The 14,742-nt window shown below is 40.7% G+C and overlaps 1 protein-coding gene across 1 annotated transcript in view; it reads left to right on the forward strand.

The window, feature by feature from the left end:
* Positions 1 to 14,742, forward strand: part of LOC126481744 (carnitine O-palmitoyltransferase 1, liver isoform-like) — a 206,795-nt gene that overhangs the window by 96,668 nt on the left and 95,385 nt on the right. Inside the window, exon 3 of the mRNA XM_050105701.1 lies at positions 3,747 to 3,880. Coding sequence (XP_049961658.1) covers positions 3,747 to 3,880 — 134 coding nt within the window. The remainder of the gene's footprint in view (positions 1 to 3,746; positions 3,881 to 14,742) is intronic.

The raw sequence follows: 14,742 nt of genomic DNA on the forward strand, positions 1-14,742 counted from the left end.
TTTATAGCTGGGTTTAGGAGATTGTAATGCAATTGGATAGTAACCATGCTGGACAGTTGTGTTGAAAGATGAACTGAGTATGACTGATACTATGGGTACAGATGTACGTATTTAGTTTTGAATTTTATTTATCCTTTGTCCTCTTTATTTGCTAACTGTGTGTTATTTGACTGTACATCTCCATTGTGTCCCCAATTTTCTAAATTAGGAAAAAATTAAGAGAAAACTATTGAGACACTGTAGTTCAGGTTAATTCTTGGTTTACCTATTTCTTTTTGGTGGTTTCTTTACTTCCTGGCTAAATAAATATTTAATATTCCATGTTATCTTAAACATAAGTTTATCATTTTTCAGAACAGAAAACTTGGGGAGTAAAAATGAGATCTGCATGAACAAAATCCAACAGACTTGTTTCATTTTCTGATGTGATAGTAGCAAAACTATACTATAATACTATTCTGTAACAGTTGTACAACTGTGAATATGATTTTATATTGAGTATTACTAGTTTCCATTTGATCCTAGCTGTACAAAATTGTGGAGCTGGTAATACAATACAGTCAAGAAATTTGTGCCTGAAAATGTCCAGGGAGAAGAAAACAGAAGGTATTGGATAAAAGACAGACAGTGGATTACCCAACAAATATTTGTCTCATGAGCAATGAATTTGAACTTTCAGAACATTGGTTTTGAATTTGTATAACTAAAGAGACACTAACAGTGGAAAGAGTGTGAGATGACAAAATGAAGGGAAAACAAGTGGCTCAGAAGCCCAAAGAAAAAGAAAGCACCAGATGAAGAGAGACAGAGTAATGTGTAAAATGAACTTGTTTCAGGTTAGACTCTGAGATCAGAGAGATTAATTATCTAGCCATATATTATTACTCAACATTGACAAATGCACAATGTCAGCACATATGACATGAGAGAAATATACTGAAGAGTCAAAACACTATGATAACCTGCTTAATAGTATCAGTTCACTTTTGAAATGCAACATAGCAGGAATTCTGCATGACACGTCCATGACATGCAAATCCATATGGCACCTGATATCTCTGCATAGGTCATGCAATTACAGGCCAGAGGATAGTGCACTTGGAGCTGGTGCCCAGTAGCATCCCAGATGCACTCCATTGGTTTCATATCAGGCACATTTGGTTGCTAAGACATCAGTGTGAGTTAACTATACAGCTTCTCAAACCACTGTAGCATGGTTTTTGTCTTGTGATGTGGACAGTTATCCTGCTGGAAGATGTCATCACCATCAGTGAAAACATCAATCTTGAAGGGATGCAGGTGGTCCACACTAATGTTCACGTAATACATAACTGTCATGCTGTGTTAGATTACGGTGATAAGACCTGTGGAAGCACAGGTGAATATTACCCAAGGTACAATACTGCACCCACCAGCCTGCATCTGTGGTGTGGTGCATGTTTTGAACACCCATTTCCTGGATGAAAGCATATCTGGATGCACTCATTGATCTACAGAAGCAATAAACATGATTCATCTAATCAGCAATGTGTTTCCATTGATGCGCTGTCCAATCTTGATGAGGAAACTGTAATATGAGGACTGGATGTTTCCTGCAAATAGAATTTATTGATTCAGATTTTGGCTTTATTTTACTAACCCAATTTCACTCCCTTAAGCCGTCAGCACACGGACTGTGCATCAGAACGTTGAGCGTTGAGTGTGCTGAGTTTCTGACGTCATAGAATGCAGCACATTTGGGAGTCTTTCCAAACATGCAGAGCAATATCTAGCATGCCAGATATTCTGAGCATGTGTCTGAGCATTCACCAATGAGTTGGCACAATACCACTTATGTCATGTGCACGACATCTCCCTTCGGCAAAGAGTTGTGAGGTACCATATTGGCATTCATTTCAAGCCTTTACATATATAAGCCGTTTCTGAGCACTAGAAAATTGAGAATCACTGGAAAACCTGTTGTTAGCTGTGTGATTCATTCCAATAAAATAATGAGAAACATCATATTCATGGAAAAAGAATTATTGTATCTTGCAGTATGAGAGTATGCTATTTGAAGGCAGCGACACTGAAGATTCACCCAAAACCCATTGTTATGGTGCAATTTGTTATAATTAAATTTCAATCAGTAACATATCTGTGATTAAAGTTTTCAGCTAGTGGTAACATGCTGTGATTGGTTATTGGCAGTGTGTTGTTGGTTTAGCATAGTGAGTAGCGTCACTAATCCGTACAAAGATTGAAATGTAGGGCAGTGGTTCACATCAAAGAACTTTCAATTTTTTTTGTCCTAACATTTGTGTTTTCATTATGTTATGATACTTTCTTATTAGTTTAATATAAGTATATACTATAATATTTGATGTTATGTAAATATAAGTTCACCTTTCTTCAAGGCGTGAGTTTGTTTGATTGGCTTAATCTAGAGGACAGCTTCTGCTACTTGTATAAAGATATTTTGCTACTTTTTCTTTTATGCTTCATAATTCACATGTTGCAAAGATTCTGCCACTGGGAATGAACAGTGATCAAGTAAGACTGACCTTGGGGTTTTACTAAAATGTGGGAATGATGAATATCTTATGTGGAGAAGTATTGCAAATCTGTATCTTACTGTTTGTAATGGAACTTCTATAAGCCTTTGTCCTTATTGATTGGACATGCTACTTTCCTTGTCGTGGATGATGGAGGAAATGTGCATTTTAATAGAGGTAATGGGGAAATTTTACATACGCCCTTTTAGTAAACAGTGTGATTTACGAACTAGAAACATCCTGCAACTGCTGCTGGAGTGCGTTGTGATTGCATATACCAAATTGGGGCCCACATACTGTATTCACAAGTCACATCATTTCTGAGCATTCAGCAGCACTTTGAACTTAGCATGCTCAACGTTGACATTTGACAGCACGGTCTGTGTGCCGACGGCTTTAGTTTAAGTGAATGAGTAAGAAATTGAGACTATTGTATTACTCCCAGTTTAATTCACAGTAATTCTCCATTCTATGAGTATGTTGTTTGGTTCTCTGTACTCTGACAAGCATACCAGTGGAATTATAGACAACTTTAAATCTTTGCTGACATCAGTCACATATGCAGTTCAAGCACCACATAAATAAAAAATATCTTTTATGCATTCGTGAGACAAGACATTTTACAACTGCTTGCACAAATATTTCCTCGTTAAGTAAATTGTATTGTAACTGTATCATGTTCATTCATCCACTCTCTACTAAAATGACAAGGAAGAGGTGTGGTTCAGTAGTTTCTTGATACTCTAAATATCTTTTGTCGTAGATGGGTCTTGGAACGAGGTCTACAGGCAGTTTAAAAACAATGTACTTAGCACAATTTCATTCAAACTACAACTGAATCTCATTATTATTTAAATATAACAAATACACAATTTGTCCATTTGTAAGATTAAAAATTATAAAATAATTTTCTTATTCTTATAGCAGTATCATGAAATCTGTATACAATATTTTAAGATTAAATTTTTTTTTTTTTTTATTTTTCAGCTGTTGATGCATAAGACTGTCAGAAACATATTTTCTGAATGGTCACTTACATTCATTGTATTTTGCTTTGTGTCTCAGTCAGTATAGTTGAATCTGAATGTCTTCTCAGTGGGAAATGTGTGCTTTGTATCTCCTGTTCTTCAGCTGTTACTGGTGCACTAATTAATTATGGTTGTGATAATATAAAGCTCTTCACAGTTAACAAAATGTATCTTCAATTTACAGAATAAGTTAAGAAGAGCAGCATATCCAGTTCCTTTACAAACTTCAATTGCAGCTGTTGGAGTTTTCACAGGCCTCCACTATTACAACTATGGACCAGTGCCAAAGATTGTGTCACATATTGCCGTAAAAATCAGGTAAAACTATTGTGGCATTTTATAGAGACTTATGGCAGTTAAGAATAGTCCCTGTAAGAGAAAACATTACAATACCCTAAACGTTTTGGCACACTTCAAAAAAAGAATTTCATTGTTCTCTAAACCTGTCACTTGGGAGCAAATTTATAGTTGTGATACATTTTGTTGCCTAGTGTCCTTTTTTCTACATATTGCTGCTTTATGATAGTTAAACAGTGTTGGGCTACAAAAGATCCTGTGCATGGGTTCACAGCCATCAAACATTGATTTAAAAAGTTTTTTTTTTTTGTTTCACTAAGGCTGTATATTGCTTGAATTAGATGCTTTATTCACCACTGTTTTCCATTTTCAAATGTGAATGTACATATATATGATATATTTAAAAACAAAGATGATGTGACTTACCATACGAAAGTGCTGGCAGGTCGATAGAAACACAAACAGACACATACATACACACAAAATTCTAGCTTTTGCAACCAACGGTTGCTTCATCAGGAAACAGGGAAGCAGAGGGAAAGACGAAAGGATGTGGGTTTTAAAGGAGAGGGTAAGGAGTCATTCCAATCCCGGGAGTGGAAAGACTTACCTTGGGGGGAAAAAGGACGGGTATACACTCGCACACACACACACACATATCCATCCACACATATACCGACACAAGCAGACATATTAAAAGGCAAAGAGTTTGGGCAGAGATGTCAGTCGAGGCGGACGTGCAGAGGCAAAGATGTTGTTGAATGACAGGTGAGGTATGAGTGGCGGCAACTTGAAATTAGCGGAGATTGAGGCCTGGTGGATAACGGGAAGAGAGGATATATTGAAGAGCAAGTTCCCATCTCCGGAGTTCAGATAGGTTGGTGTTAGTGGGAAGTATCCAGATAGCCCGGACGGTGTAACACTGTGCCAAGATGTGCTGGCCGTGCACCAAGGCATGTTTAGCCACAGGGTGATCCTCATTACCAAAAAACACTGTCTGCCTATGTCCATTCATGCGAATGGACAGTTTGTTGCTGGTCATTTCCACATAGAATGCATCACAGTGTAGGCAGATCAGTTGGTAAATCACGTGGGTGCTTTCACTCGTGGCTCTGCCTTTGATCGTGTACACCTTCCGGGTTACAGGACTGGAGTAGGTGGTGGTGGGAGGGTGCATGGGACAGGTTTTACACCGGGGGCGGTTACAAGGGTAGGAGCCAGAGGGTAGGGAAGAAGGTTTGGGGATTTCGTAGGGATGAACTAAGAGGTTACGAAGGTTAGGTGGACGGCGGAAAGACACTCTTGGTGGAGTGGGGAGGATTTCATGAAGGATGGATCTCATTTCAGGGCAGGATTTGAGGAAGTCGTATCCCTGCTGGAGAGCCACATTCAGAGTCTGATCCAGTCCCGGAAAGTATCTTGTCACAAGTGGACCACTTTTGTGGTTCTTCTGTGGGAGTTTCTGGGTTTGAGAGGATGAGGAAGTGGCTCTGGTTATTTGCTTCTGTACCAGGTCGGGAGGGTAGTTGCGGGATGCGAAAGCTGTTGTCAGGTTGTTGGTGTAAAGGTTCAGGGATTCCAGACTGGAGCAGATTCGTTTGCCACGAAGACCTAGGCTGTAGGGAAGGGACCGTTTGATGTGGAATGGGTGGCAGCTGTCATAATGGAGGTACTGTTGCTTGTTGGTGGGTTTGATGTGGACGGACGTGTGAAGCTGGCCATTGGACAGGTGGAGGTCAACGTCAAGGAAAGTGGCATGGGATTTGGAGTAGGACCAGGCAAATCTGATGGAACCAAAGGAGTTGAGGTTGGAGAGGAAATTCTGGAGTTCTTCTTCACTGTGAGTCCAGATCATGAAGATGTCATCAATAAATCTGTACCAAACTTTGGGTTGGCAGGCCTGGGTAACCAAGAAGGCTTCCTCTAAGCGACCCATGAATAGGTTGGCGTACGAGGGGGCCATCCTGGTACCCATGGCTGTTCCCTTTAATTGTTGGTATGTCTGGCCTTCAAAAGTGAAGAAGTTGTGGGTCAGGATGAAGCTGGCTAAGGTAATGAGGAAAGAGGTTTTAGGTAGGGTGGCAGGTGATCGGCGTGAAAGGAAGTGCTCCATCACAGCGAGCCCTGGACGTGCGGGATATTTGTGTATAAGGAAGTGGCATCAATGGTTACAAGGATGGTTTCCGGGGGTAACAGATTGGGTAAGGATTCCAGGTATTCGAGAAAGTGGTTGGTGTCTTTGATGAAGGATGGGAGACTGCATGTAATGGGTTGAAGGTGTTGATCTACGTAGACGGAGATACGTTCTGTGGGGGCTTTGTAACCAGCTACAATGGGGCGGCCGGGATGATTGGGTTTGTGAATTTTAGGAAGAAGGCAGAAGGTAGGGGTGCGGGGTGTCGGTGGGGTTAGGAGATTGATGGAGTCAGGTGAAAGGTTTTGTAGGGGGCCTAAGGTTCTGAGGATTCCTTGAAGCTCTGCCTGGACATCAGGAATGGGATTACCTTGGCAAACTTTGTATGTGGTGTTGTCCGAAAGCTGACGCAGTCCCTCAGCCACATACTCCCGACGATCAAGTACCACGGTTGTGGAACCCTTGTCCGCCGGAAGAGTGACGATGGATCGGTCAGCCTTCAGATCACGGATAGCCTGGGCTTCAGCAGTGGTGATGTTGGGAGTAGGATTAACGTTTTTCAAGAAGGATTGAGAGGCAAGGCTGGAAGTCAGAAATTCCTGGAAGGTTTGGAGAGGGTGATTCTGAGGAATAGGAGGTGGGTCCCGCTGTGATGGAGGATGGAATTGTTCCAGGCAGGGTTCAATTTGGATAGTGTCTTGGGGAGTTGGATCATTAGGAGTAGGATTAGGATCATTTTTCTTCATGGCAAAGTGATATTTCCAGCAGAGAGTACGAGTGTAGGACAGTAAATCTTTGACGAGGGCTGTTTGGTTGAATCTGGGAGTGGGGCTGAAGGTGAGGCCTTTGGATAGGACAGAGGTTTCGGATTGGGAGAGAGGTTTGGAGGAAAGGTTAACTACTGAATTAGGGTGTTGTGGTTCCAGATTGTGTTGATTGGAATTTTGAGGTTTTGGAGGGAGTGGAGCTGGAAGTGGGAGATTGAGTAGATGGGAGAGACTGGGTTTGTGTGCAATGAGAGGAGGTTGAGGTTTGCTGGAAAGCTTGTGAAGGGTGAGTGAGTTGCCTTTCCGGAGGTGGGAAACCAGGAGATTGGATAATTTTTTGAGGTGGAGGGTGGCATGCTGTTCTAATTTGCGGTTGGCCTGTAGGAGGATGCTTTGAACAGCTGGCGTGGATGCGGGAGAGGAAAGATTGAGGACTTTTATTGAGGATAGGAGTTGACGGGTGTGTTCATTGGCTGAGTTGATGTGTAGGTGAAGGATTAGGTGGGTGAGGGCAATGGATTGTTCAGTTTGGAACTGGTATAGGGACTGATGGAAAGAAGGGTTGCAGTCAGAGATGGGAACTTTAAGTGTGAGGCCTTTGGGGGTAATGCCAAATGTCAGACAAGCCTGAGAAAATAAGGTAAGTCTTTCCGCTCCCGGGATTGGAATGACTCCTTACCCTCTCCTTTAAAACCCACATCCTTTCGTCTTTCCCTCTGCTTCCCTCTTTCCTGACGAAGTAACCTTTGGTTGCGAAAGCTAGAATTTTGTGTGTATGTATGTGTCTGTTTGTGTTTCTATCGACCTGCCAGCACTTTCGTATAGTAAGTCACATCATCTTTGTTTTTAAATATATTTTTCCCGCTTGGAGTGTTTCCCTATTATATACATATATATGATCATACATATGCTATTAACATGTGGGGATAACGATCTGTAGTGTCTGTTAGTTCTGCTACAAGGAGTATCTTTGAAGTTACTGTCATTGGTGAGATATCTGTGTTCATTTACAGATGTGTATTTGCACTGTAATAAATAAAAGATAATTCTGTACATTTAATTTCTGTGTATGTTGTTTTACATGTTGCGTAAACCTTAGTTATGTAAGTGGCAACCCAGACATGGTATGAACATGCAATCTTCTGATCTGAGTCAGTTCACTACCAAGATTACCAGCAATCTGGAAACAACTTTATTAATGTTTGCTGATACCACAGGCATTTCAGTCAACAGTCATCAAAATGCATAAAACCCTGTACTTACCCAAATAATCATAGTGATCTGGAATCAGCAAGATGGATCACAATTTGAACAAAAAGTGATGCCAGCCATGGACACAAGATAAACAACAGGCAGATCATCATCACACAGCAGTTAACAAGCCACACTGAAACAGTTGGTATGGCCATGGCAGCAGTATGACATTCAAACAACTCCACAAATGCTACAGCTGCCAGCATACCCCACCACATTGCAGCTGTTGTATGTATCAGACAGGCATACAGGCTTGGCTTCCTGATTGCATGCTTACAGCTCAGTGCACATCTGACTATAAGCTAGATGAACATTCATGCTTGAAAGCACTAACAACTCATCTATAGCCACAACGTACTGACTATTGACTTACGCCTTGGTACCCCTTTCACACGGACGTTTGTATTAAGGTGTTGCCAAGCCAATATTAAGCACCAGCTTCATTGCTCATTATGTATTAATGGAATATTCTACAGCATAGTAATTGGCATACAAGGGTATCCTGCCTATGGCACAATAAGGAGGATAGACAACACCAATGCTTATGACAACCTACAGAAGTAGTCTCTGACTGATGTACCAATACCAACAGAGCATAGTGGTGTAAAGCACAACACTGTGCATCATATTGGTACCACAACTGTAAAAGCCATTTTGAAGAATGCTGGCAGAATTTTCCTGGAGCACGAAACAGAATGCTCCAAGCTGGGATATTCATTGTTCTGAGAGCCTGTGGTCTTCACCTTTGCACCTAGTTCACATAAAAGACTGATCGTGATGCCTTTGTAGTGATTACCATACTTTATGTGACAGGACAGACCCAGGCAGGTGCACTTTTCTGAACTTCCAAGATTTCAGGTGAGCATTTGCCACCAGAAAAGTTTTCAACATCACAAATTGCTGCAGAGAGTTCAACAAAATAGATGTGGCACCTCATGACATCTTGAAGATAGCAATAATTACACTCTTTGACCTGTTTGAATTTTTATTTATGCCATTAGGTCTCAAAAATGCGACAAGGACTTGACAACATTTTGTGGATGAAGTGTTAAAGGAGCTTCCATTTTGCTTCACATTTCTTGATGAGATTCTAGTGTTGTCATTAAACTTCCAATTACATGAAACACATGTGCAGCATGTGTGTCAGCAGCTATATAACTACTGTATAGTACGGAATGAAGAGAAGTTTGTCATAAACAAAGCAGAAGTAATCCCCCTGGGACACATGGTTTCAGCAGATGACAATTATCTATTACCGGAGAAGACAGCAGCTCTACAAGCCTTTCTGAAGCCACTAGACTACAAGCAATAATGATGTTTCCTGACAATGGTCTGTTTCTATCACTGACACTTCCTGGCTATGGGGGCTACACAAACACCACTTACAGGTGTGATTTCAGGACACTTCATCACAGGTCAGCAATCTCTCAAGTGGATCCCACAGATGGAAAAAGCTTTCTGCATTCTTCAAGTGTGTCTAACTAGAGTGCAGTGCTCCTTGCTCATCCATGGCCATCTATGCCCCTGTCAGTAGTCAAATACAGTAACCAAACAGCAATAAGTGCAGCCCTACATCAACAAAACAACCAGCAATGGCGTGTGTTAATTTTTTTTTCAAAAAGTTGCAACCAGCAGAACAGTGTGAGAGAGAGCATATAACAGAGTACTGCTTGCAGTTTCACAGTTTATGAAACTTTTAATTATTTCCTAGTGCGAAGCTCACCCTGCGACAATGTACACCAAACACAAACTGAAGATGTGTGCCACATAAAAGGAGCAAGAAACATCGTGACTGATTGCTTAACTCTCCACCACTCAGACTGCTACAGACTGCAGCTACAGCATTTAGTGGCTGAACTTTCCCCAAGACTGCACATTACCCAAATCCCAGTGCCTGGCACTAAGTTAACACTGTGATGCAACAACTCTTAGCTGAAGCCGATTTCCTCCATTTCACCAAAACTCCAAAAAGTTTCTTTTGACAATGTTCACACTCTGAGGCATCATGGAACAAATATGACCACTGTTTTTTGGTCATTGATTAAAAAAGATGTCTGTATATGGGCATGTTATTGTATTCGTTGCTATAAATGCAGACTGGGATAAAATGTACTCACTGACATTGGACAGTTTAAACAGTGTCTGGCAGGATTTCAACATCCAAATCTGTGATAGCTACAGATATCTTTTCACAGTGGTGTTCAGCTGTACACAATGGATGGAAGCTATACCCATTGAGGACATTTCTGCTGAGACAACAGCAAAGACATTTGTTGCCACCTGGATAGCAAAACTCATTTATCCTTTCCACACACTACAGATGAGGGCCAGCAATTCAAATCTCTTTTGTTCGAAGAACTGTCCAACATGTGTAGCATACAGCATCATCATATGGTAAGTTACCATCCCACCAATAATGGATGGTAGAAAGGTGACGCAGTTCCTAAAGGCAGCTCTCATGTGCCACAGGGAGATATGGGTCCCTTGGTCTTTGTAGGCCTCCACACAGTGCACTAGCCAGACATTGGAGCTTCAGTAACAGAAATTGTATTTGGTGAACTGTTACCCATTCTGGCGGACTGTCTCACACCTGCACTGCTGCCACCTGCAGCGGAACTGCCACAGGTGGTTCAACAGTTCCAAGACAACGTAGCCAAGATCCGTCATCCACCTGCTTCGCATCATGGCAGATGCCCCAATTTTGTTCAGTACACTGTGGGTGGATGTACTTGCATTATGCTCCACACATATCTCCTCAAATTACACTCCACCCACTGAATATTGGTCCCTTTCCAGTGTTGCAATAAGGAGATCACACCAATGAGATCTTGCATCGGCAAAACTGCAAAGGTCTCTGTTGTGTGGGTCAAACCAGTGTGGGTCCTCCTCCTACAGGACATCATGCCAATACTGCAAGCCTTACCATGTATGGAGACATCTGTGCAGACATCACCTAGTTGCAACTTCCTCCATCAGCCAGCAGCCATTTCACTGCCACGTGCAGTAGCTGCCCCATGGTCAGCAATCTGCACAAGAGGTGGCCAGCAAATAGTGTTTTGTTTTCCTTACATTCCATGTTCTTTGCATAATGAGGTTGTGGGAATAATTAACCCATCAACCGATTTTAGGGTGTGTTTCCTCTGGTACACGGGGTGTCTTAGAAGTTACTCACAATGTTATCAGTGGTCATTTGTGGATGTTGATGTGTTGCAAAAAATAAATGGTACTTCTGTATGCTTCAGTTCTATGTAACTTTTTTGTGTGGTATGTAAGTCTCATCCACTGGTAGATTGGACATGAACTCAAAAATAAAGAGGCATGTTCCAAATTTATTGTCAATCCATTAGGACATAAATAATCTTGCAAAATATAATACTAGGAAACTGTGTTCATATCTGTTGCCTAATGACTATACAGTCCAGATATGTTATAGTGTACCATGTAGGTCTGGATCAAACTACCAGAACCAAGTATTTGTGTGGCCTTTGGTTCTGAGCCATATTTTATAACAATATGCCTCTAGCAACTAACTGCAAAATCCAACAAAGACAAATAATGTTAAGAGCTTCTTAAGAGTGTAGTTTTCCTGTTCAGTAACAAACAAGAACACTTACAGAAACAGTAATATTTCAATGTACTTAATTGTAATTGGCATTTGTCAATTCACATGTGAGCTAAGTAAGGTTGACTGTTTACCCCAGCAGCAGCAGGGTAAGTAGCATGGCCACTGTGGATTTAGAGGTTGTGAGAGAGGAAATGTTTTTGGGACCCTCTCTTAAAGTTTTTCAAAAACAAAACAAAACAAAACAAAAACAAAAAAGGTAACCTTTGGAGCTGGTCAAGCTAGAACACAATGATTCTGGTGTGATACATGGCTGAGCGCACAAGCAGAAAATTTATTGGTTTTCTTAGTTTACACAGGCATTTACAGGTATACAGAAAAATTGTACTTTCTTTTTCTTAAACATAAAACAAATAATCCTTAAAACATTACAATCATGCAAATTTATAAGAATGTTGACTGAAGTTCTTAACTTGACAAGTTTCCTTTTTTTAAAGCATCAGAACCAATAACCTGTTAAAAAAACTTAATATAATATAAAATATTTAAAGATAATTACTGAAAATCTGAATTACCCAAAATTTCCTTTTCCTTAAATGCTATAACCAATAATCTAAAAAAATTAAAATCATCCAAGGTATTTAGAATAATCATTGAAGCTCTAGATTGCCCAAGTTTTCTTTTCTTTAAACATTAAAAACAATAACTTTAAAAAATTATAATATTCCAAAGTATTCTTTTTAAAACAATAAACTGAAGCTCAAAATAACTTTCACATAATTTAACCATAACTGGCTATAGGGATACTGACATGTGAATAATCAATCCGATTATCATAAAAACAGTGTTAGGGTAGTTATCAGAAAAACCTATAACATAATTTAACTACAATTTACAGAAGCATAACATGTGCTGATGCAGTTGCACACAAATCAACCTTTCATCAGTATCAGACACATCAGTAAGTGGGTCACTTTACTACATTCCCAAGCTAAGAACAATCACTGCAAATTACAAATTATCACTATCAGTCTTAACCAACTTTACATTCATGCTGCCTCTTCAACATGAGGCATTTTGCAACAATATGATTTAACATAGCTTTGTGATCACAGAAATTTATTCACCCCCTTACGTGTAAATTTCAGCTGGTGGAACCTGAAAACATATATTCACAATTATGAAGTGCCCTGAAGCTGACATCACTTCTCTAGAATACCATGCACATAATTCAATATGATTTGTCAGACCGGAAAGCATCCAGCAGAAAGGCATCCCATTAGCCGCATGCAACATGGAAATTTGCAGAACACTGCCAGGGTACAATTTCATGACACTACAGCTAATGATAAGCCCAATCCACTTTTCAGTGCTACATCCAATATGATGTGTCCCAAAAGAAATGGGAAATATGCTCCTGAGACTTGCCAACCAAAAATAGCTAAATTTAGAGGATGACCCGGCTTGCGACTGGATTCGATCACAGACAGACGAATTATTGTTCCAGTGGAGGTGAATGATTCAGTTCAAATTCCAAATGCCAATCTCACCAAATTCAGCAGCAGTTGAGGCACTAATTCTGATGTGATGCACTTCTCACCATCCACTGACTAAACAGCAACCTCTGGGCTGCCAATCCATCAAATACACAATGCTACAGCACTTGCCATGCTTCAAGCACACAACTAGCATGCGCCTTGCCCTCACTACGTGGTTTACTCTACCCTCCGTCATCCAGAGTGCCAGTTACCTAAGGCTTGCCCAGCATGTGCTTAAAACTGCTATCCGTGCATGGCATATCTGGCCACAGAACTATTTTTATTTGCATAAAGGCACACTGATGCTAGAAATCAATAATTTGGGCTGCTGGAAGCTGTAATCAGTCATGGTACTTTTACTTGGTAACAACTACACAAATCTAGTAAATGCATCTACAATGACAAACACATATTGATTACCATCCTTAGTGCATGGAAGCAGACTGAGATGATCTATGAATAATGTATCCATTGGCTTAAATTGCCTGGTGGAACATAAAAGCTCTTTCTTTACATCTGTATCCGCCTTTATTTCAGTTTTGATCTTGTGCACACCCAAATGCTCTCAGCACAAGGATTGACGGAAGTAAGTGAAAATGGCAGGCACCAGTTTTTGCAGGACAGAAATCTTTAACCTGTCATTGTACTTAGTACAGTAACACAACTGCTACATGTGTGAGAAATAGCCTTCCACCTCATGTCCTCCCTTCGACTGTTCAATAATTGGATTTAAATCCTGGTCTCTATGTTGTTCCTCCCCTAATTCTCCAAACAGCTCAGGAATCTTGGTTAAAATAGCTGCCGCCACTATTCCTACTGGATGCTCCACCACAGCTTCCACAGGAGGTGGGGCTGAGGTAGTCTCATTTGGATCTTCCATAACAATATCCTTGAACATACAACTCAGGGCATTCACCACCTGATTGTGTGTGCCCCTAATATGTTCAACATTTAACTAAAAGACTGAAATTTGAACTGCCCTATGGGCTACTCTCCCAGTCTTACGTGGCCGCACCAGGACCCAGCTTAAGGCTTGATTATCTGTTTCTGCATGGAATCTTCCATGTTCGAGGTAGAATCTAAATGTCCCCAAGGCATACAAAACTGCCAATGCTTCAAGCTCATATACCGAATAATGAGTCTGAGATCCTGATAACGCCCTCAAGGCCTAAGCTACAGGCCTACATTATCTCTCTTGCTCTAGCAGGAGAACAACCGTGACACCAGTATTAGATATGTCTGTTTGTATGATAAATGGCAAATTGAAATTAGGAATGCCAAACACAGGGAAATTACTCAAGGCACATTTCAATGCCTCAAATGGCACTTGCTGTGAGTCCCCCCATTTTTACCTTTCACCCTTCTAACGAAGTCAGTTCTGGAGAGCAACAGTTTTTACCATTCCAGTGAAATGAACTATGTTTTTTTCATTCCATTGTCTAGGAAACTTATAAATTGCTTGTGTTCTACATTGGCTGACATTCATCCTTTCAGCAGACACAACATACTCTAGGAAGGATATCTCTTCCTGCACTAACATGACCTTAGAGGGTTGCATGGTCAACCCAGCTTCCCTAAGACGACTCAGAACTGGCCTGAGGTATTCTAGATGTTCTTGGAAGTCCAAA

Source organism: Schistocerca serialis, chromosome 1, assembly GCF_023864345.2.
Source record: "Schistocerca serialis cubense isolate TAMUIC-IGC-003099 chromosome 1, iqSchSeri2.2, whole genome shotgun sequence".
Taxonomy (NCBI): domain Eukaryota; kingdom Metazoa; phylum Arthropoda; class Insecta; order Orthoptera; family Acrididae; genus Schistocerca; species Schistocerca serialis.